This window comes from Carcharodon carcharias, chromosome 10, assembly GCF_017639515.1.
Source record: "Carcharodon carcharias isolate sCarCar2 chromosome 10, sCarCar2.pri, whole genome shotgun sequence".
In the NCBI taxonomy this organism is placed as follows: Eukaryota; Metazoa; Chordata; class Chondrichthyes; order Lamniformes; family Lamnidae; genus Carcharodon; species Carcharodon carcharias.
In genome coordinates this window covers 77,957,728-77,980,823 of record NC_054476.1, presented here as the reverse complement: position 1 = coordinate 77,980,823, position 23,096 = coordinate 77,957,728, and the positions used below count along the sequence as shown (strand labels likewise).

The following is a 23,096-nucleotide window of genomic DNA, read 5'->3' as shown; positions in this document are numbered from 1 at the left end:
TGGAAAGACTAGCAGGGTATAAAAGATTTAAAAATAATGGAAATAGGTGGGAAAAGAAAAATCTATATAAATTATTGGAAAAAACAAAAGGAAGGGGGAAGAAACAGAAAGCGGGTGGGAATGGAGGAGGGAGTTCAAGATCTAAAGTTGTTGAATTCAATATTCAGTCCGGAAGGCTGTAAAGTGCCTAGTCAGAAGATGAGGTGCTGTTCCTCCAGTTTGCGTTGGGCTTCACTGGAACAATGCAGCAAGCCAAGGACAGACATGTGGGCAAGGGAGCAGGGTGGAGTGTTAAAATGGCAAGCAACAGGGAGGTTTGGGTCTTTCTTGCGGACAGACCGCAGGTGTTCTGCAAAGCGGTCGTCCAGTTTACGTTTGGTCTCTCCAATGTAGAGGAGACCGCATTGGGAGCAACGAATGCAGTAGACTAAGTTGGGTGAAATGCAAGTGAAATGCTGCTTCACTTGAAAGGAGTGTTTGGGCCCTTGGAAGATGAGGAGAGAGGAAATGAAGGGGCAGGTGTTGCATCTTTTGCGTGGGCATGGGGAGGTGCCATAGGTGGCGGTTGAGGAGTAGGGGGTGATGGAGGAGTGGACTAGGGTGTCCGGAGGGAACAATCCCTACGGAATGCTGCCGGGGGGGTGAAGGGAAGATGTGTTTGGTGGAGGCATCATGCTGGAGTTGGCAAAAATGGCGGAGGATGATCCTTTGAATGCGGAGGCTGGTGGGGTGATAAGTGAGCACAAGGGGGACCCTATCATGTTTCTGGGAGGGAGGAGAAGGCGTGAGGGCAGATGCGCGGGAGATGGGCCAGACACGGTCGTGGGCCCTGTCAACGACCGTGGGTGGAAAACCTCGGTTAAGGAAGAAGGAGGACATGTCAGAGGAACTGTTTTTGAAGGTAGCATCATCAGAACAGATGCGACGGAGGCGAAGGAACTGAGAGAATGGGATGGAGTCCTTACAGGAAGCGGGGTGTGAGGAGCTGTAGTCGAGGTAACTGTAGGAGTCGATAGGCTTGTAACGGATATTGGTGGACAGTCTATTACCAGAAATTGAGACAGAGAGGTCAAGGAAGGGAAGGGAAGTGTCAGAGATGGACCACGTGAAAATGATGGAGGGGTGGAGATTGGAAGCAAAATTAATACATTTTTCCAAGTCCCGATGAGAGCATGAAGCAGCACCAAAGTAATCATCAATGTACCGGAGAAAGAGTTGAAGGAGGGGGCCGGAGTAGGACTGGAACAAGGAATGTTCCACATACCCCATAAAGAGACAGGCATAGCTGGGGCTCATGCGGGTACCCATAGCCACACTTTTTATTTGGAGGAAGTGAGAGGAGTTAAAGGAGAAATTGTTCAGTGTGAGAACAAGTTCAGCCAGATGGAGGAGAGTAGTGGTGGATGGGGATTGTTCGGGCCTCTGTTCGAGGAAGAAGCTAAGGGCCCTCAGACCATCCTGGTGGGGAGTGAAGGTGTCGAGGGATTGGACGTCCATGGTGAAGAGGAAGTGGTTGGGGCCAGGGAACTGGAAATTGTTGATGTGACGTAAGGTGTCAGAGGAATCACAGATGGAGGGAGGAATGGACTGGTCAAAGGGAAAGAGAAGGGAATCAAAATAACGAGAAATGAGTTCTGTGGGGCAGGAGCAAGCTGACACGATTGGTCTACTGGGACAGTTCTGTTTGTGGATTTTGGGTAGGAGTTAGAAGCGGGCCGTCCGAGGTTGGGTGACTATCAGGTTGGAAGCTGTGGGAGGAAGATCTCCAGAGGAAATGAGGTCAGTGATAGTCCTGGAAACAATTTCCATTACAAGCCTACCGACTCCCCCAGCTACCTCGACTACAGCTCCTCACACCCCGCTTCCTGTAAGGACTCCATCCCATTCTCTCAGTTCCTTCGCCTCCATCGCATCTGTTCCGATGATGCTACCTTCAAAAACAGTTCCTCTGACATGTCCTCCATCTTCCTTATCCGAGGTTTTCCACCCACGGTCGTTGACAGGGCCCCTCAACCGTGTCCGGCCCATCTCCCGCGCATCCGCCCTCACGCCTTCTCCTCCCTCCCAGAAACATGATAGGGTCCCCCTTGTGCTCACTTATCACCCCACCAGCCTCCGCATTCAAAGGATCATCCTCCGCCATTTCTGCCAACTCCAGCATGATGCCACAACCAAACACATCTTCCCTTCAACCCCCCGGTAGCATTCCGTAGGGATTGTTCCCTCCGGGACACTCTGGTCCACTCCTCCATCACCCCCTACTCCTCAACTCCCACCTATGGCACTTCCCCATGCCCACGCAAAATATGCAACACCTGCCCCTTCACTTCCTCTCTCCTCACCGTCCAAGGGCCCCAAACACTCCTTTCAAGTGAAGCAGCATTTCACTTGCATTTCACCCAACTTAGTCTACTGCATTTGTTGCTCCCAATGTGGTCTCCTCTACATTGGAGAGACCAAACGTAAACTGGGCGACCGCTTTGCAGAACACCAGTGGTCTGTCCGCAAGAAAGACCCAAACCTCCCTGTTGCTTGCCATTTTAACACTCCACCCTGCTCCCTTGCCCACATGTCTGTCCTTGGCTTGCTGCATTGTTCCAGTGAAGCCCAACGCAAACTGGAGGAACAGCACCTCATCTTCTGACTAGGCACTTTACAGCCTTCCGGACTGAATATTGAATTCAACAACTTTAGATCTTGAACTCCCTCCTCCATCCCCACCCGCTTTCTGTTTCTTCCCCCTTCCTTTTGTTTTTCCAATAATTTATATAGATTTTTCTTTTCCCACCTATTTCCATTATTTTTAAATCTTTTACGCCCTGCTAAACTTTCCACCCCACCCCGACTAGAGCTGTACCTTGAATGCCCTGCCATCCATTCTTAATTAGCACATTCGTTTAGATAATATCACCACCTTCAACACCTCTTTGTTCCTTTTTCTGTGACATCTTTTGATTATCTGCTCCTATCACTGCTTGCTTGTCCCTACAACCACACCACCACCGCCCCCACTTCTCTCCCTCCACCTTAAACCAGCTTATATTTTACCCCTCTCCTAATATTCACTCAGTTCTGTTGAAGGGTCATGAGGACTCAAAACGTCAACTCTTTTCTTTTCCGCCGATGCAGCCAGACCTGCTGAGTTTTTCCAGATAATTCTGTTTTTGCACAAGGTGATCACATTGGATAGTTTCAGCAGAGAGGAGGAGCTGTGAGCTGGACAAAGGACCAAGTACTTGGAAATACCAAGAGGATCCAGACCAGATTGTAAAACAGGTTAACTTGCATGAGAAGCACATTAATAGTTAAAAATCATTGTTTCTTTTCTCACAAAGATTACATACAAATCACGTGAATACTCAGAGATAAGATAATTATATGACATGATGCATTAGCATTTACTTAGCTGATAACAACATCACTTCAAAATACTTGATAAATCACTACACCTGACTACTTAAATCACTATTCCCTTCCTTAAATTTATTGGGGAGAGTTTTCCTGAACTTGCCCTTTTGGAACACTCACTTACTGGGCATCAAGTTCAGGAGAATAGGACAAAGGTATACTTTACTGGGTATTTGTTCCTTTTATGCTGTTGCAAGGTTACCAGAGCTTCCTTGGTGGATGAGCAGGGAGGGGACGAGGGAGGCAGTGAGTGCAAGCTAAATGAATGGGACAATAACAGGCCTCCAAGCAGACTTCCCTTATCATTGGCCAAGACTCATGCAGTAGCAGCCTGAATTACCTGAAGGCAGGTTTCTTTGATATGTGTCAGCCCTTCACCCTACCAGGTTGATATTTAGGCCTTTAGACCTTGGTCTCCAGGAATGCACTTGAACATCCTCCTTCTTGTTCTAGAAAAGCAAATACCAGTGCCCACTGGGCCTCAACAGGAGCAGCACACTTTGGATACTGGCTTTGGGGGTCATTTTTGCCTTTTGGGTTCCCCTCCAAAGCAATTCTGGGAGTAGGTGAGCACATGTCTTGCTCTCAAGCTTCTCCTGCTACTAACTGGCTTCCTGAATGATGCCCTCAATGTTAACTGAAGCCGTGGGGCCGGTATGACTCTTGGCCTTTTTAGCTCCTGCTTGGACCTGGGGTCACCGGCGGGCAGGAGTGGTACTGGAACCTAGCAAAGGTTAGTCAGTGCAGTGGGTAGCGAAGGATGGAAGCCTGGGGTTTCCTTGGAATGCCTGGTGGATTATGTCTGCTCCTCCTGGCCCACAAGGAAGCCTTTAGGAAAAAATATAATTACTTACCTTTTCGGTCTTTTTCTGGGAATGCTGCTTCTTGTTGCTGGCACCAGGGGCCAATCACACTGAACACATCCTAAAATGGCTCTTCAATAAAGGCCGTGCCTGCCTGAATTGTGCCAGTTTAAAAGAAAGGTGAGCAGCGCAAACTGGATGTGGACGGATTGGGTACCATTTTAACGTCAATTTTAAGCCACCCCTTCTCCCCACTGCCACAAGCCCCCTTCTTTTTGGGTGCAAGAGTTTAAAATGGGGGCTGAAATAGGAAGGATAAGCCACAAATGTTGGAAATCTGAAGTAAAAACTGGAGGAAGCTGGAAACAACAGGTTAGTCAACCATGATGAAGAGGAAAAAGAGGTTGTGAACACCAAGACCTGTCTCTCGTCTCCTTACAGAGCCTGACCTAACGAATAGGGACTTCCCGCTTCCCTCTAGCCTGGCTCCAGGTTGACTGGTTCCACTTTGAACTGTCCCTCCCTCTGATAACTCCTGCATTGTGAATCACTAATTATCCAGCAGCGAAATGCAAATTCTGACAGACCTAAGACAATGATTGAGACTTCATCTGTAAGGTCTTCTGTCGGATCAATTTATTGGGCACGGAGCTCGAGCTTTCCTGATTCGAGAAGCTCCAAGTAAGGCCCCGGAACATAAAGAGGTTGTATTCCTGAGCTCTTTAAGTATTAAAGGGCAGTCCATAATTTTCCAGTTAATACAAAAATCGTGTTCTGTAAATAGTATGAATTCAAAACACAACGTGCGTCGTTCCTGAGGAGCATGCATCTGCTGCAGAAGAACTAACAAGGACACACGCTTTGCATGTGTGTGTCTCACTTACTAATAGGGAACTGCACACACTTCTGTGTGGGTCGGTTCATCAGGCCCAAAATCCTGGAGCTGCTGAAAATAACTTACTGTTCCTTCATCAGTGCTGGGTCAAAATTCTGGAATTCCTTATCTAACAGCATTTTGGAGCACCATTATCACATGGTCTGCAGCGGCTCAAGAAGAGTGCCCAACACCACCCTCTCAAGGGCAAAGAGGGAAGGGTAATAAATATCGACCTGGCCAACGACACCCACATTCCAAGAATGAATATGGAAATGAATATGGCTTGGCATCAGCAGAATGCAATCTAAATAGTTAGACATGGAAACAGCTTGGGTTGAATTTTCGTTTCCCAATGCTGGCCAAACTCACTTCGGGAGGATGAAGTGGGAGGCGTAAAGGGTTGCATTTAAAAATTTCCCCTTCGATTCTTGCCACCCGCTACTTTTGTCAGATTCAGTATTGTAGCAGGGTCGTGACCCAGCACCACTTAAAATGATGTTGGGTTTTCTATTTAATTGCCTGCTCAAAAATCAGGATTCCCTGGCTTTGGTGCTTTCCTGTGATTGGGTGTGTTCTGAAGGTTGTTGGATCTATGCCAAGTAAGTCAGTTCATGAACCTTGCGGAAATCTGCTGTGGAGCTGGGAACCTTATGATATGTAATTTTAAAAGCTCTTGCTAACTTCAACTGTCATAATATAATGGTGCTTGATGATTTAAGTATGCTTTCAATCCAGTGGTTTGATTTTCATGTAGATTTAATGCTCTGATATTTGCTGAGCCTTTGAGGCACTCTTCCAGGTACACAACCAATGAGCCACAAAATAACACTGGCTAGTCTTTGAAATGCTCATGAATTAAAACAAAAATCAGAAATTCAACATTCCCTTTGAAGAAAACTTTAATCTTGTCCAAATAACCACACAGGCATTGAAAAGCCACTTCAAAGAAGGATCAAGTTATTGGTGTCAATCACACAAAGCTAGCACTCCTCTATGCAATTGAGTAAACAAACTTCTGCTCAGCTGGGCCCATTTGTCAGTTTTGGAGCTCAGCCAAGCATTCATAATGAGGCTATCTGGCCACATGGATGTCTGGCCATCTATTCAAATTGCTTCTGTTGATACAGTTGCCAGAGCTCATCGTTACCTCTGCATCTGATCTTGTATTAAGCAATAACTGTATTATCATTCCACAATCATTCAGGAAATGTGTTGCCTATACAGCACATGAAGGTTACCAGGGAATTATCAAAACCAAACAACTCCTTAGGGAATAGGTATGGTTCCCAGGAATTAATCACATGGTAGAACACAAAATAAATCAGTATTTGCCATGTCAAGCAATCACAATGTCAAACCTTCATGATCTACTCAAGATGTCTGAACTACCTCCAGGACCATGGATTGAAGTTAGCTTTGATTTCAAAGACTTGGCCCACTGGTGAACACCTGCTTGTTGTTACTGATGACTACAGCAGGTTCCCAGTCATGGGAATAGTTATGTCTACTTCAACAGAAGTAGTCATCCCAAAGCTTGATCAGATCTTCACCTTGTTTAGAATCCTTCAAATGGCGAGAAGTGACAATGGACCTCCATTCAACAGCGATAAGTTCAGCTAACATACGAACTATCTAGGTTTCACTCAATGAAAGATCACAACTCATTGGCCAAGAGCTGGTGGAGGAGTCGAGAGATTTATGTGCACCTTGAAAAAAGTGACACGTACAGCAACAGCTGAGAACTAGTCATGGAAGCAGGTGCTGTTCTTTGCAATTACGGAGTGACTCCTCACTTGACTACTGGAAAGCCTCTACTACGCTCATCTTTGCACCACCCACGTGCACAGGTCTTCTTGAGCTGCCGCATAGTGCTAATGATCAACATGTACATGAATATGATGAGAATAGAAGGATCGAATTAAAGTAAATGTAGAGTGAAACATGAAATTTAGAGCTACGCCGCTAAAGCCAGGAGATAAACTGTTTTTGAAACGTGACTGTCATGTTCGAAAGCAAATAACCCCCTATGATATCTGGCCATTTGTTGTGACCAACTGCTAAGCGCAGTTCACAAATCATCACATTCTTCAAAGCACTGAAAACACCACTCGCAGACATTGAATCTGATTCTGACATCGATATTTCAGGTGAAGACCATGAGTTAATTGAGATGACACCTGATGTTAGACAATATCCTATTTGTGAGAGAAATATCCAACTTATTTAAATGACTATGTCATGAAGCTAACTATTTTCAGTTGATGAAAAATCTTTCAACTCATTGTATATGACTGAGTGCATTCAGTTGAACATTCAAGCTATGCTTAAGTTCATTGTTTACACTTTTGGAAGAAAACCATTGAAACACACTATACTAAGAAGGGGAGGGATGTGGTGTTTTGAAAGTAACATTGTACATTTTGTCCACTTGAGGCTACCATACACACATGTACCAGCAGAGGGATTCTGCTAGGGAGCGACAAAATAAAGAAGGATCCATTTTTAATGGTTCAGGCAGTTTTAGTTCTAAATATCTCTGGTTGAATGTGTAACTATTTCTGTCTCAAGAACTTCACAGATGGTTTATTGTGGAGGGATGATTCTGAAACTGAAAGCACCACATCTGATCCTGAGTGGGATCCTTCTGATGATGCCATAGCCACGGTGACTCAGAATAAATTTGATCAACTCTTTGACTTTAACGGGTTTCAAAATGCTTTCACTATGGTTAAAAGTATCTTTGTACAATTAATTTGTTCAATAAACCCATCCCACATTAATTTAATATGAATTACCGGTGTTTTTTTTTTACATTTCATAATAGCAGCCAGTCACACCTGTGGTTCACACTTATACTTGGCATATAAGTTGGCCCCCATTTTTGGAATGATTTTTGGAGACTTCATAGGTCGACTTATATGCTGACATCTACGGCAGTGGAGGATATTTGGGTTTTGTGCCCTCGTATAAAATGGATGATGGCGAGTTGACAGCCCATTTTATCACTCTCCCAGCAAATGCAAACTTAGACGTGCAACAGGCTATCAACTCACTATCCCAATTTTGTACAAAGTCGATTTCAACAACAATATATGAAATAAGTGTTAAGTAGGACAACAGATCAGCTGATGCACAGGTTGCACATTTAAAAAAAAATCTTCATCAAAGCTTTCCACCCACACGTATACAAAATAATTTGTTTGAAACTATAATTTACATGAAGGAACTGGCCATAGAGAGGTTATCATTCAGAACTGTCAGGACTGACAGAAGGAGAACGTGGCTGCATTTTGCCTCTCTCATTGCCCCCCCCACCATCCCCTCACCTACAAACAACAAATGGCATTGACCTACCAAATATGTGGACAGTATCTGCAACATTCTTGTCCCTGGAGAGGAGTTCATGGGTGCCCAGATAGGGGGAGACAACTAACTGCACCAGTCGCTCCAGCTGGACATACTCCTCACTTGGGCCTTTAGGTTCATGAGCTCCCTGTCAAAAGAAGCATGAACAAATGAACCGTTTGAAGAAGGTTTGAACATTTACTGTGAAGCACACTGTAAGTTTTTAGGATAACAATCCTTATTTATCGTTCCTCACTAGCACCTGTATTTGGTTTCTCCGTGCCATGGAGTACCCCTGCCCGAGGGGGCAGGCCTGGTTGGCAGGCCTCTACTGTTGCTGTGGAGATGAACAGCAGAAGTTGCTTGAATGGTTCATGGTGGCTCTTCCTTCCCTCCTGTGTGACAAAGCCCCAGCCTTGGTAATTCTCCACAGCAGCAAGAGTGAGACAAGGACCCCCTGTAGTGGGTACAGCTGGTGTGAACCCACAATCCAACACATCCTGCCAAGCTACATTTCTCCTTTATAGTGCTGCCTGGTGAGTGCCCCTTTAAAAACTTGGAATTAAAGTGATACAAACTCCCAGAAAATACAGACATGCTCCATAGATTGAGATTGGTAGTGGTAGCAACTGCTTATAATTTGAAAAAAGGGACTTGCATATGAAATGCTTCAAAACTTAGCCCTTTAAACATGAAGACCCTATCAAACCCCCAGGAAACATGTAAAGCAACCGTAGTGTGAACGACTTCAATATGTGAATAATGTTGAGAGATATAGGACCCAATTTTTGAGAAGCACTGCCTGATGTGGCACTGAGCCATAGAGAACACGAAGATCCCATGTTCAACCTCTGAATTGTGGAAGGTTCAGCTCGGCATAGACAGAATCACCATGTCGGGTTGGCATAGTAGAATGTTCCACATATCATGAACTTTTAAATAGTTATTGAGTCATTCCTTTTATCAAAATACACCTGGAATCCTCTCCAATAAATATCCCTCTTGGGATCCACTCCAATAAATACCCTTCTTGGGGTCCTCTCCAATAAATACCCTTCTTGGGGTCCTCTCCAATAAATACCTTTCTGGGACCCGCTCCAATAAATAACCCTCCTGGGATCCACTCCAATAAATACCCCTCCCAGGGACTCTATCCAATAAATACCCTCCCAGAATCCTCACCAATAACTGGCTATTCCTGGAACACTCTTCACTAACTGTCCCACTTTGGGACGCCCCTCAAATAATTTCCCCCTGATCCCCAGATCATCTCCAATAACTGTCCCTGTCTGGCCCATTTGTAGGACATTAGAGAGGCTCTCATTAAGGAAACAGAACAATGGACCAGGACAGCATAGTTTGATTAGAACAGGTCAACATGGTTTTACAAAAGGGAAATCCTGTTTGACAAATTTAATAGAGTTTGTTGAGCACGTAACTAGTAGAGTAGATAAAGGGGAACCAGTAGATGTAGTATACCTGGATTCCAAAAGGCAGTCAATAAGGTGCCACACAAAAGGTTAATTGGCAAAATAAGGGCTCATGGAGTTGGGGTCATTTATTACCATGGAGAGAGGATTGGTTAATATATAGAAAACAGAGAGTGGGCATAAATAGGCTTTTTCAAGCTGACAGCCAGTGAATATGAGAGTGCTGCAAGGCTCAATGCTGGAGCCTCAGCTATTTACAATCTATATTAAATACTTAGATAAAGAGACAGAGAGTAAGGTATCAAAATTTGTCGATAAGAGCGAGCTCGGTGGGAAGGTAAGCTATGAGGAAGACACTGCAAAGTGATATAGGCAGGTCAGGTGAGTGGGCACCACACTTTGGTTGGAAGAATAAAAAGCAGAATATTTTTTAAAAGGTGTGAAACTTGTTAGGAGTTGATGTTCAAAGAGAGTGTGTTCGTGTACAGTGGTGAAGAGGGCCTGGGTTTGTGTACAGTGGTGTAGAGGGCCTGGGTTTGTGTACAGTGGTGTAGAGGACCCAGGTTTGTGTACAGTGGTGTAGAGGGTGTGTGTTTGTGTACAGCGCTGTGGAGGGCCTGGGTTGTGCACATTGGTGGTGGGCCTGGGTTTGTGTACATTGGTGTGGAGGTCCAGAGTTCGTGCACAGTGATGTAGAAGGACTGGGTTTGTATACAGTGGAATATAGTATGCCAGTTTGTGTACAGCGGTGTATAGGCTCTGGGTTTGTGTACATTGGTGTAGAGGGTGTAGACTTGTGTACAGGGGTGCAGAGAGTGTGTGTTTGTCTACAGTGGTGTAGAGGGCCTGGGTTTGTGTACAGTGGTGTAAGGGGCCTGGGTTTGTGCACAGTGGTGTAGATGGTGTGGGTTTGTGTTCAGTGGTGTAGAGGGCCTGGTTTGGTGCACAGTGTTGAAGAGTGACAGAGTTTGTGTACAGCGGTATAGAGGATGTGAGTTGGTGCATAGTGGTGTAGAGGGCCTGGGTTTGTGTACAGTGGTGTGGAGGCTGTGGGTTTGTGTACAGTGATGTAGAGGGCCTGTGATTGTGTACAATGGTGTAGATGGCCTGGTGTGTGTACAGGAGTGTAGAGGGTGTGGCTTTGTGTACAGTGGTGTAGAGGGTGTGGGTTTGTGTACAGTGGAGTAGAGAGCGTGGGTTTGCATGCAGTGGTGTAGGGGGTGTGGGTTTGTGTGCAGTGGTGTAGAGCGGCTGGGTTTGTGTACAGTGGTGTAGAGGGCCTAGGTTTGTGTTCAGTGGTGTAGAGGGCCTGGGTTTGTGTACAGTAGTGTAGAGGACCTGGGTTTGTGTACAGTGGTGTGGAGGGTGTGGGTTTGTGTACAGTGGTGTAGAGGGCCTGTGTTTGTGTACAATGGTGTAGAGGGCCTGGGTTTGTGTACAGTGGTGTAGATGGTGTGGTTATGTGTACATTGGTGCAGAGGGCATGGGTTTGTGTCCAGTGTCATGGTGGCCTGGGGTTTGTGTAGAGTGGTGTAGAGGTCGTGGGTTTGTGTACAGTGGCGTAGAGGGTGTGAGTGTGTGTATAGTGGTGTAGAGGGCCTGCGTTTGTGCACAGTGGTGTGGTGGTCCTCGGTTTGTGTACAGTGGTGTAGAGGGCCGGGGTTTGTGTACAGTGGTGTAGAGGGTGTGGGTTTGTGTACAGTGGTCTAGAGGGTGTGAGTTTGTGCATAGTGGTGTAGAGTGCCTGGGTTTGCGTACAGTGGTGTGGTGGCCCTGGGTTTGTGTACAGTGGTGTAGAGGGCATGGGTTTGTGTACAGTGGTGTAGAGGGTGTGGGTTTGTGTACAGTGGTCTAGAGGGTGTGAGTTTGTGTATAGTGGTGTAGAGTGCCTGGGTTTGCGTACAGTGGTGTGGTGGCCCTGGGTTGGTGGAGAGTGGTGTAGAGGGCCTGGGTTTATGTAGAGTGATGTAGAGGGCCTGTGTTTGTGTACAGTGGTGTATAGTATGAGCATTTGTGGTACAGTGGTGTAGAGGGCCTGGGTTTTTGTACAGTGGTGTGGAGGGCCTGGGTTTGTGTACAGTGGTGTAGAGGGCCTGGGGTTTTGTACAGTGGTGTAGAGGGCCTGGGTGTATGTAGAGTTGTTGTAGAGGGCCTGGGATTGTGTACAGTGGTGTAGAGGGTGTGGGTTTGTGTGCAGTGGCATAGTGAGAGAGGATTTGTGCATAGTGGTGTAGAGGGCCTGGGTTTGTGTATAGTTGTGTAGAGGGCCTGGGTTTGTGTACAGCAGTGTAGAGGGCCTGGGCTTACGTAGAATGGTGTTGTCGGCTTGGGTTTGTGTAGTGGTCTATGGTATGAGCATTTGTGTACAGTGGTGTAGAGGGCCTGGGTTTTTGTACAGTGGTGTAGAGGGCCTGGGTTTTTGTAGAACAAAAACAGAATTACCTGGAAATACTCAGCAGGTCTGGCAGCATCGGCGGAGAAGTAAAGAGTTGACGTTTCGAGTCCTCATGACCCTTCAAAAGGACTCGAAACGTCAACTCTTTTCTTCTCCGCCGATGCTGCCAGACCTGCTGAGTTTTTCCAGGTAATTCTGTTTTTGTTTTGGATTTCCAGCATCCGCAGTTTTTTTGTTCTTATCTCTGGGTTTTTGTAGAGTTGTTGTAGAGGGCCTGGGTTTGTGTACAGTGGTGTAGAGGGCCTGGGATTGTGTACAGTGGTGTAGAGGGTGTGGGTTTCTGTACAGTGGTGTAGTGGATCTGGGTTTGTGTACAGTGGTGTAGAGGGCATGGGTTTGTGTACAGTGGTGTAGAGGGTGTGGGTTTGTGTACAGTGGTCTAGAGGGTGTGAGTTTGTGTATAGTGGTGTAGAGTGCCTGGGTTTGCGTACAGTGGTGTGGTGGCCCTGGGTTTGTGTACAGTGGTGTAGAGGGCATGGGTTTGTGTACAGTGGTGTAGAGGGTGTGGGTTTGTGTACAGTGGTCTAGAGGGTGTGAGTTTGTGTATAGTGGTGTAGAGTGCCTGGGTTTGCGTACAGTGGTGTGGTGGCCCTGGGTTGGTGGAGAGTGGTGTAGAGGGCCTGGGTTTATGTAGAGTGATGTAGAGGGCCTGTGTTTGTGTACAGTGGTGTATAGTATGAGCATTTGTGTACAGTGGTGTAGAGGGCCTGGGTTTTTGTACAGTGGTGTGGAGGGCCTGGGTTTGTGTACAGTGGTGTAGAGGGCCTGGGGTTTTGTACAGTGGTGTAGAGGGCCTGGGTGTATGTAGAGTTGTTGTAGAGGGCCTGGGATTGTGTACAGTGGTGTAGAGGGTGTGGGTTTGTGTGCAGTGGCATAGTGAGAGAGGATTTGTGCATAGTGGTGTAGAGGGCCTGGGTTTGTGTATAGTTGTGTAGAGGGCCTGGGTTTGTGTACAGCAGTGTAGAGGGCCTGGGCTTACGTAGAATGGTGTTGTCGGCTTGGGTTTGTGTAGTGGTCTATGGTATGAGCATTTGTGTACAGTGGTGTAGAGGGCCTGGGTTTTTGTACAGTGGTGTAGAGGGCCTGGGTTTTTGTAGAACAAAAACAGAATTACCTGGAAAAACTCAGCAGGTCTGGCAGCATCGGCGGAGAAGTAAAGAGTTGACGTTTCGAGTCCTCATGACCCTTCAAAAGGACTCGAAACGTCAACTCTTTTCTTCTCCGCCGATGCTGCCAGACCTGCTGAGTTTTTCCAGGTAATTCTGTTTTTGTTTTGGATTTCCAGCATCCGCAGTTTTTTTGTTCTTATCTCTGGGTTTTTGTAGAGTTGTTGTAGAGGGCCTGGGTTTGTGTACAGTGGTGTAGAGGGCCTGGGATTGTGTACAGTGGTGTAGAGGGTGTGGGTTTGTGTTCAGTGGCATCGAAGGTGTGGCTTTGTGTCCAGTGGTTCAGAGGGCCTCGCGATGTGTTCAGTGGTGTAGAGGGTGTGATTTTATGCATGGTGGTGTCGTGGATGGGGGTTTGTGTACAGTGGTGTAGAGGGCCTGGTTTGTGTACAGTGGTGTAGTGGGCCAGGGTTTGTGTACAGTGGTGTAGAGAGCCTGGTTTGTGCACAGTGGTGTAGAGGGTGTGGCTTTGTGTACAGTGGTGTAGCGGGCATGGGTTTTTGTACAGTGTTGTAGAGGGTGTGGGTTTGTGTACAGAGGTGTAGACGGCCTGGGTTTCTGCACTGTGGCGTCGAGGGCCTGGGATTGTGTACAGTGTTGTAGAGTGTGTGGGTTTGTGTGCAGTGTTGTAGAGGGTGTGAGTTTGTGTACAGTGGTGTAGTGGGTCTGGGTTTGTGTACAGTGGTTTGGAGTGTGTGGATTTGGGCTAAGTGGTGTAGTGGGCATGGGTTTATGTACAGTGGTGTAGAGGGCATGGGTTTGTGTACAGTGGTGTAGAGGGTGTGGGTTTGTGTACAGTGGTGTAGTGGATCTGGGTTTGTATACAGTGGTTTGGAGGGTGTGGGTTTGGGTACAGTGGTGTAGAGGGTGTGGGTTTGTGTGCAGTGGTGTAGAGGGTGTGAGTTTGTGTATAGTGGTGTAGAGGGCCTGGGTTTATGTAGAGTGGTTTAGAGGGCCGGGGGTTGTGTACAGTGGTGTAGAGGGCCTGTATTTGTGTACAGATGTGTAGCAGGCTTGGATTTGTGTACAGTGTTGTATAGCGTGAGAGTTTGTGTACAGTGGTGTCAAGGGCCTGGGTTGATGTAGTGATGTAGAGGGTGTGGGTTTGTGTAAGGTGGAGTATAGGGTGTGGGTTTCTGTACAGTGGTGTAGAGGGTGAGGGTTTGTGTACAGTGGCGTAGAGGTTGTGGCTTTGTGTACAGTGGTGGAGAGGGCCTGGGTTTGTGTACAGTGGTGTATAGAGTGAGAGTTTGTGTACAGTGGTGTCAAGAGCCTGGGTTTGTGTACAGTGGTGTAGAGTGTGTGGTTTTGTGTACAGTGGTGTAGCGGGCATGGGTTTGTGTACAGTGTTGTAGAGGGTGTGGGTTTGTGTACAGAGGTGTAGACGGCCTGGGTTTGTGTACTGTGGCATCGAGGGCCTGGGATTGTGTACAGTGTTGTAGAGCGTGTGGGTTTGTGTGCAGTGTTGTAGAGGGTGTGAGTTTGTGTACAGTGGTGTAGTGGGTCTGGGTTTGCATACAGTGGTTTGGAGTGTGTGGATTTGGGCTAAGTGGTGTAGTGGGCATGGGTTTATGTACAGTGGTGTAGAGGGCGTGGGATTGTGTACAGTGGTGTAGAGGGTGTGGGTTTGTGTACAGTGGTGTAGTGGATCTGGGTTTGTGTACAGTGGTGTAGAGGGCATGGGTTTGTGTACAGTGGTGTAGAGGGTGTGGGTTTGTGTACAGTGGTCTAGAGGGTGTGAGTTTGTGTATAGTGGTGTAGAGTGCCTGGGTTTGCGTACAGTGGTGTGGTGGCCCTGGGTTGGTGGAGAGTGGTGTAGAGGGCCTGGGTTTATGTAGAGTGATGTAGAGGGCCTGTGTTTGTGTACAGTGGTGTATAGTATGAGCATTTGTGTACAGTGGTGTAGAGGGCCTGGGTTTTTGTACAGTGGCGTGGAGGGCCTGGGTTTGTGTACAGTGGTGTAGAGGGCCTGGGTGTATGTAGAGTTGTTGTAGAGGGCCTGGGATTGTGTACAGTGGTGTAGAGGGTGTGGGTTTGTGTGCAGTGGCATAGAGAGAGAGGATTTGTGTATAGTGGTGCAGAGGGCCTGGGTTTGTGTATAGTGGTGTAGAGGGCCTGGGTTTGTGTACAGCGGCGTAGAGGGCCTGGGCTTACGTAGAATGGTGTTGTCGGCTTGGGTTTGTGTAGTGGTGTATGGTATGAGCATTTGTGTACAGTGGTGTAGAGGGCCTGGGTTTTTGTACAGTGGTGTAGAGGGCCTGGGTTTTGTAGAGTTGTTGTAGAGGGCCTGGGTTTGTGTACAGTGGTGTAGAGGGCCTGGGATTGTGTACAGTGGTGTAGAGGGTGTGGGTTTGTGTACAGTGGCATTGAAGGTGTGGCTTTGTGTCCAGTGGTTCAGAGGGCCTCGCGATGTGTTCAGTGGTGTAGAGGGTGTGATTTTATGCATGGTGGTGTCGTGGCTGGGGGTTTGTGTACAGTGGTGTAGAGGGCCTGGTTTGTGTACAGTGGTGTAGTGGGCCAGGGTTTGTGTACAGTGGTGTAGAGGGCCTGGTTTGTGCACAGTGGTGTAGAGGTTGTGGCTTTCTGTACAGTGGTGTAGAGGTTGTGGCTTTGTGTACAGTGGTGGAGAGGGTGTGGGTTTGTGTACAGTGGTGTAGAGGACCTGGGTTTGTGTATGGTGGTGTAGAGGGTGTGGGTTTGCATATAGTGTTGCAGAGGACCTGGGTTTGTGTACTGTGGCGTCGAGGGCCTGGGATTGTGTACAGTGTTGTAGAGCGTGTGGGTTTGTGTGCAGTGTTGTAGAGGGTGTGAGTTTGTGTACAGTGGTGTAGTGGGTCTGGGTTTGTGTACAGTGGTTTGGAGTGTGTGGATTTGGGCTAAGTGGTGTAGTGGGCATGGGTTTATGTACAGTGGTGTAGAGGGCCGGGGGTTGTGTACAGTGGTGTATAGTATGAGCATTTGTGTACGGTGGTGTAGAGGACCTGGGTTTTTGTACAGTGGTGTAGAGGGCCTGGGTTTGTGTACAGTGGTGTAGAGGGCCTGGGATTGTGTACAGTGGTGTGGAGGGTGTGGGTTTGTTTACAGTGGTGTAGAGGATCAGGGTTTGTGTACAGTGGTGTAGTGGGTCTGGGTTTCTGTACCGTGGTGTAGTGGGCATGGTTTTATGTACAGTAGTGTAGAAGGCGTGGGTTTGTGTATAGTGGTGTAGAGGGTGTGGGTTTGTGTACAGTGGTGTAGTGGGTCTGGGTTTCTGCACAGCGGTTTGGAGGGTGTGGGTTTGGGTACAGTGGTGTAGAGGGTGTGGGTTTGTGTACAGTGGTGTAGAGGGTGTGAGTTTGTGTATAGTGGTATAGAGGCCTGGGTTTATGTAGAGTGGTGTAGAGGGCCGGGGGTTGTGTACAGTGGTGTATAGTATGAGCATTTGTGTACAGTGGTGTAGAGGACCTGGGTTTTTGTACAGTGGTGTAGAGGGCCTGGGTTTGTGTACAGTGGTGTAGAGGGCCTGGGATTGTGTACAGTGGTATAGAGGGTGTGGGTTTGTTTAGTGGTGCAGAGGGCCTGGGTTTGTGTACAGTGGCCTCGAAGGTGTGGGTTTGTGTACAGTGGTTTAGAGGGCCTCGCTATGTGGTGTAGAGGGTGTGATTTTATGCATGGTGGTGTAGTGAGTGGGGGTTTGTGTACAGTGGTGTAGAGGGCCTGTAGTTGTGTACAGATGTGTAGCAGGCTTGGATTTGTGTACAGTGTTGTATAGCGTGAGAGTTTGTGTACAGTGGTGTCAAGGGCCTGGGTTGATGTAGTGATGTAGAGGGTGTGGGTTTGTGTAAGGTGGAGTATAGGGTGTGGGTTTCTGTACAGTGGTGTAGAGGGTGAGGGTTTGTGTACAGTGGCGTAAAAGGCGTGAGTTTGTGCACAGTGGTGTAGAGGGCCTGGGTTTGTGTACAGTGGTTTAGAGGGCGTCGGTTTGTGTACAGTGGTGTAGAGGGTGTGGGTTTGTGTACAGTGATGTAGAAGGTGTGGCTTTGTGTACATTTGTGGAGAGGGTCTGCATTGTGCACAGTGATGGTGGGTCTGTGTTTGTGTACAGTGATGTCGAGGGTGTGTGTTTGCTTATACTGGTGTAGAGGGCCTGGGTTTGTTTATTGTGGTGTAGAGGGCCTGGGCTTGTGCACAGTGTTGTATAGTGTGAGGGCTTGTGTACAGTGGAGTCGAGGGCCTGGGTTTGTGTACAGTGTTGTCGAGGGCTTGGGTTTGTGTACAGTGGTGTAGAGGACCTGTGTTAGCGTACAGGGGTGTATAGTGTGAGAGTTTTTGTACAGTGGTGTTGAGGCCCTGGGTTTGTGTAAAGTGGGAAAGAGTGTGAGCATTTGTGTAGTGTGGTGTAGAAGGCCTGGGTGTGTCTACACTGCTGTAGAAGGCCTGGCTTTGTGTCCAGTGGTATAGAGGGCCTTGCTATGTGTTCAGGGGTGTAGAGGGTGTGATTTTATGCATGGTGGTGTAGTGGGTGGGGGTTTGTGTACAGTGGTGTAGAGGGCCTGGATTTGTGTACAGATGTGCTGCGGGCTTGGGTTTGTGTACTGTGGTGTAGTGTCAGAGTTTGTGTACCGTGATGTAGAGGGCCTGCAGTTGTGTATAGTGGTGTAGAGGGCCTGGGCTTGTGTACAGTGGTGTGTAGTGTGAGAGTTTGTGTACAGTGGTTTAGAGGGCCTGTGTATGTTTACAGTGGTGTAGAGGGTAAAGGTTCGTGTATAGTGGTGCAGAGTGCCTGGATTTGTGTACAGTGGTGTAGAGGATGTGGGTTTGTGTACAGTGGTGTAGAGGGTGTGGGTTTGTTTACAGTGGTGTAGAGGTCATGAGTTGGTGTACACTGGTGTAGAGGGTGGAGGTTTGTGTACAGTGGTTTAGGGGTTGTGGGTTTGTGTACAGTCGAGTAGAGTGTGTGGATTTGTGTACAGTGGTGATGAGGGCCTGGTTTGTGTACAGTGGTGTGGAGGGTGTGGGTTTGTGCAGAGTGGTGTAGAGAGCGTGTGTCTGTGTACAGTGGTGCACAGGGTGTGGGTTTGTGTTCAGTGATGTAGAGGATGTGGGATTGTGTACAGTCGTGTAGAGGTTGTGAGTTGGTGTACAGTGGTGTAGATGGTGTGGGTTTGTTTACAATGGTGTAGAGGGTATAGGTATGAGTACAGTGGTGTGGAGGGCATGGGTTTGTGTACAGTGGTGTAGAGGTTGTGGGTTTGTGTACTGTGATGCAGAGGGCTTGGGTTTGTGTTCAGTGGTGCGGAGGGTTTGGGTTTGTGTACAGTGGTGTAGAGTGTATTGGTTTTTGTACAGTGGTGCAGAGGACCTGCGTTAGTGTACAGTGATGTAGAGGGCCTGGCTTTGTGTACAGTGGTGTAGAGGGTATGAGTTTGTGTACAGTGGTATAGAGGGCCTGCATTAGTTTACTGTGGTGTAGAGGGCCTGGGTTTGTGTACAGTGGTGTAGAGGGCCTGGGTTTGTGTACAGTGGTTTAGAGGGCGTTGGTTTGTGTTCAGTGGTGTAGAGGGTGTGGGTTTGTGTACAGTGATGTAGAAGGTGTGGCTTTGTGTACAGTTGTGGAGAGGGTCTGCATTGTGCACAGTGGTTGTGGGACTGTGTTTGTGTACAGTGATGTCGAGGGTGTGTGTTTGTTTATACTGGTGTAGAGGGCCTGGGTTTGTTTATTGTGGTGTAGAGGGCCTGGTATTGTGTACAGTGTTGTAGAGGTCATGGGTTTGTGTGCAGTGTTGACGATGATGTGGGTTTGTGTACAGTGGTCTAGAGGGTGTGGGTTTGTGTAAAGTGGCATATAGAGAGAGGGTTTGTGTACAGTGGTGTAGAGGCCCTGGGTTTGTGTACAGTGGCATCGAAGTTGTGGCTTTGTGTACAGTGGTTTAGAGGGCCTTGCTATGTTTTCAGGCGTGTAGAGGGTGTGATTTTATGCACGGTGGTGTAGTGGGTGGGGGTTTGTGTACAGTGGTGTAGAGGGCCTGGATTTGTGTACAGATGTGCTGTGGGCTTGGGTTTGTGTACTGTGGTGTAGTGTCAGAGTTTGTGTACAGTGATGTAGAGGGCCTGCAATTGTGTACAGTGGTGTAGAGGGCCTGGGCTTGTGTACAGTGGTGTATAGTGTGAGAGTTTGTGTACAGTGGTTTAGAGGGCCTGTGTATGTGTACAGTGGTGTAGAGGGTAAAGGTTTGTGTATAGTGGTGCAGAGTGCCTGGATTTGTGTACAGTGGTGTAGAGGGTGTGGGTTTGTGTACAGTGGTGTAGAGGTCATGAGTTTGTGTACACTGGTGTAGAGGGTGGGGGTTTGTGTACAGTGGTTTAGGGGTTTTCGGTTTGTGTACAGTTGAGTAGAGTGTGTGGGTTTGTGTACAGTGGTGAAGAGGGCGTGGGTTTGTGTACAGTGGTGTAGGGTGCCTGGTTTGTGTACAGTGGTGTGGAGGGTGTGGGTTTGTGCACAGTGGTGTAGAGAGCGTGTGTTTGTGTACAGTGGTGCACAGGGTGTGGGTTTGTGTTTAGTGATGTAGAGCATGTGGGTTTGTGTACAGTCGTGTAGAGGTTGTGAGTTGGTGTACAGTGGTGTAGAAGGTGTGGGTTTGTGTACAATGGTGTAGAGGGTATAGGTATGAGTACAGTGGTGTAGAGGGCATGGGTTTGTGTACAGTGGTGTAGAGGTTGTGGGTTTGTGTACTGTGATGCAGAGTGCCTGGGTTTGTGTTCAGTGGTGCGGAGGGTTTGGGTTTGTGTACAGTGGTGTAGAGTGTATTGGTTTTTGTACAGTGGTGCAGAGGACCTGCGTTAGTGTACAGTGATGTAGAGGCCCTGGCTTTGTGTACTGTGGTGTAAAGGGTATGAGTTTGTGTACAGTGGTATAGAGGGCCTGCATTAGTTTACTGTGTTGTAGAGGGTCTGGGCTTGTGTACAGTGTTGTAGAGGGCCTGGGTTTGTGTACAGTGGTTTAGAGGGCGTCGGTTTGTGTACAGTGGTGTAGAGGGTATGGGTTTGTGTACAGTGGTATAGAGGGCCTGCATTAGTTTACTGTGGTGTAGAGGGCCTGGGTTTGTGTACAGTGGTTTAGAGGGCGTCGGTTTGTGTTCAGTGGTGTTGAGGGTGTGGGTTTGTGTACAGTGATGTAGAAGGTGTGGCTTTGTGTACATTTGTGGAGAGGGTCTGCATTGTGCACAGTGGTGGTGGGACTGTGTTTGTGTACAGTGATGTCGAGGGTGTGTGTTTGTTTATACTGGTGTAGAGGGCCTGGGTTTGTTTATTGTGGTATAGAGGGCCTGGACTTGTGGATAGTGTTGTATAGTGTGAGGGTTTGTGTACAGTGGTGTTAAGGGCCTGGGTTTGTGTAAAGTGGGAAAGAGTGTGAGCATTTGTGTAGTGTGGTGTAGAAGACCTGGGTTTGTGTACACTGCTGTAGAAGGCCTGGGTTTGTGTCCAGTGGTTTAAAGGGCCTCGCTATGTGTTCAGGGGTGTAGAGGGTGTGATTTTATGCATGGTGGTGTAGTGGGTGGGGGTTTGTGTACAGTGGTGTAGAGGGCCTGGATTTGTGTACAGATGTGCTGCGGGCTTGGGTTTGTGTACTGTGGTGTAGTGTCACAGTTTGTGTACAGTGATGTCGAGGGCCTGCGATTGAGTACAGTGGTGTAGAGGGCCTGGGCTTATGTACAGTGCTGTATAGTGTGAGAGTTTGTGTACAGTGGTTTAGAGGGCCTGGGTATGTGTACATTGGTGTAGAGGGTAAGGGTTTGTGTACACTGGTGCAGAGGCCGTGGATTTGTGTACAGTGGTGTAGAGGTTATGAGTTTGTGTACACTGGTGTAGAGGGTGGAGGTTTGTGAACAGTGATTTAGGGGTCATGAGTTTGTGTACAGTGGTGCAGAGGGCGTGGGTTTGTGTACAGTGGTGTAGAGGTCATGAGTTTGAGTACAGTCGAGTAGAGTGTGTGGGTTTGTGTACAGTGGTGAAGAGGGCATGGGTTTGTGTACAGGGGTGTTGAGGTCAGGAGTTTGTGTACACTGGTGTAGAGGGTGGACGTTTGTGTACAGTGATTTAGGGGTCATGAGTTTGTGTACAGTGGTGCAGAGGGCGTGGGTTTGTGTACAGTGGTTTAGAGGGTGTGGGTTTGTGTACAGTGGTGTAGAGGTCATGAGTTTGTGTACATTCGAGTAGAGTGTGTGGGTTTGTGTACAGTGGTGAAGAGGGCATGGGTTTGTGTACAGTGGTGTAGAGTGCCTGCATTAGTTTACTGTGGTGTAGAGGGCCTGGGTTTGTGTACAGTGGTATGGAGGGTGTGGGTTTGTGCACAGTGGTGTAGACAGCGTGGGTTTGTGTACTGTGGTTTAGAGGGCCTGTGTTTGTGTACAGTGGTGCATAGGGTGTGGGTTTGTGTTCAGTGATGTAGAGGGTGTGGGTTTGTGTACAGTCGTGTAGAGGTTGTGAGTTTGTGTACAGTGGTGTAGATGGTGTGGGTATGTGTACTGTGGTGTAGAGGGCCTGGGTTTGTGTACTGTCATTTAGAGGGCCTGGTTTGTGTACAGTGGCGTAGAGGGCCTGGGACTGTGTACAGTGGTGTAGATGGTGTGGGTTTGTTTACAGTAGTGTAGACAGTGTGCGTTTGTGTACGGTAGTGTAGAGGCCCTGGGTTTGTGTACAGTGATGTAGAGGGCCTGCATTTGTGTACAGTGGTGTAGAGGGCCTGGATTTGTGAACGATGGTGTAGAGGGTATAGGTATGAGTACAGTGGTGTAGAGGGCGTGGGGTTGTGTACAGTGGTGTAGAGGTTGTGGGTTTGTGTACTGTGATGCAGAGGGCCTGGGTTTGTGTACAGTGATATAGAGGGCCTGCATTAGTTTACTGCAGAGTAGAGGGCCTGGGTTTGTGTACAGTGGTTTAGAGGGCGTCGGTTTGTGTACAGTGGTGTAGAGGGTGTGGGTTTGTGTACAGTGATGTAGAAGGTGTGGCTTTGTGTACATTTGTGGAGAGGGCCTGCATTGTGCACAGTGGTGGTGGGACTGTGTGTACAGTGATGTCGAGGGTGTGTGTTTGTTTATACTGGTGTAGAGGGCCTGGGTTTGTTTATTGTGGTGTAGAGGGCCTGGGCTTGTGTACAGTGTTGTATAGTGTGAGGGTTTGTGTACAGTGGAGTCGAGGGCCTGGGTTTGTGTACAGTGTTGTTGAGGGCCTGGGTTTGTGTACAGTGGTGTAGAGGATCTGGGTTTGCGTACAGGGGTGTATAGTGTCAGAGTTTTTGTACAGTGGTGTCAAGGCCCTGGGTTTGTGTAAAGTGGGAAAGAGTGTGAGCATTTGTGTAGTGTGGTGTAGAAGGCCTGGGTTTGTGTACACTGCTGTAGAAGGCCTGGGTTTGTGTCCAATGGTTTAGAGGGCCTCGCTATGTGTTCAGGGGTGTAGAGGGTGTGATTTTATGCAGGGTGGTGTAGTGGGTGGGGTTTTGTGTACAGTGGTGTAGAGGGCCTGGATTTGTGTACAGATGTGCTGCGTGCTTGGGTTTGTGTACTGTGGTGTAGTGTCAGAGTTTGTGTACAGTGATGTAGAGGGCCTGCAATTATGTACAGTGGTGTATAGTGT

General features: G+C 47.9%; 1 protein-coding gene across 1 annotated transcript in view; it reads right to left on the bottom strand.

Annotated features, from left to right (window-relative positions):
* prr5l (proline rich 5 like) overlaps positions 1-23,096 on the bottom strand; it is a 249,782-nt gene that overhangs the window by 29,059 nt on the left and 197,627 nt on the right. The window contains exon 8 of the mRNA XM_041197735.1: positions 8,443-8,581. Coding sequence (XP_041053669.1) covers positions 8,443-8,581 — 139 coding nt within the window. The remainder of the gene's footprint in view (positions 1-8,442; positions 8,582-23,096) is intronic.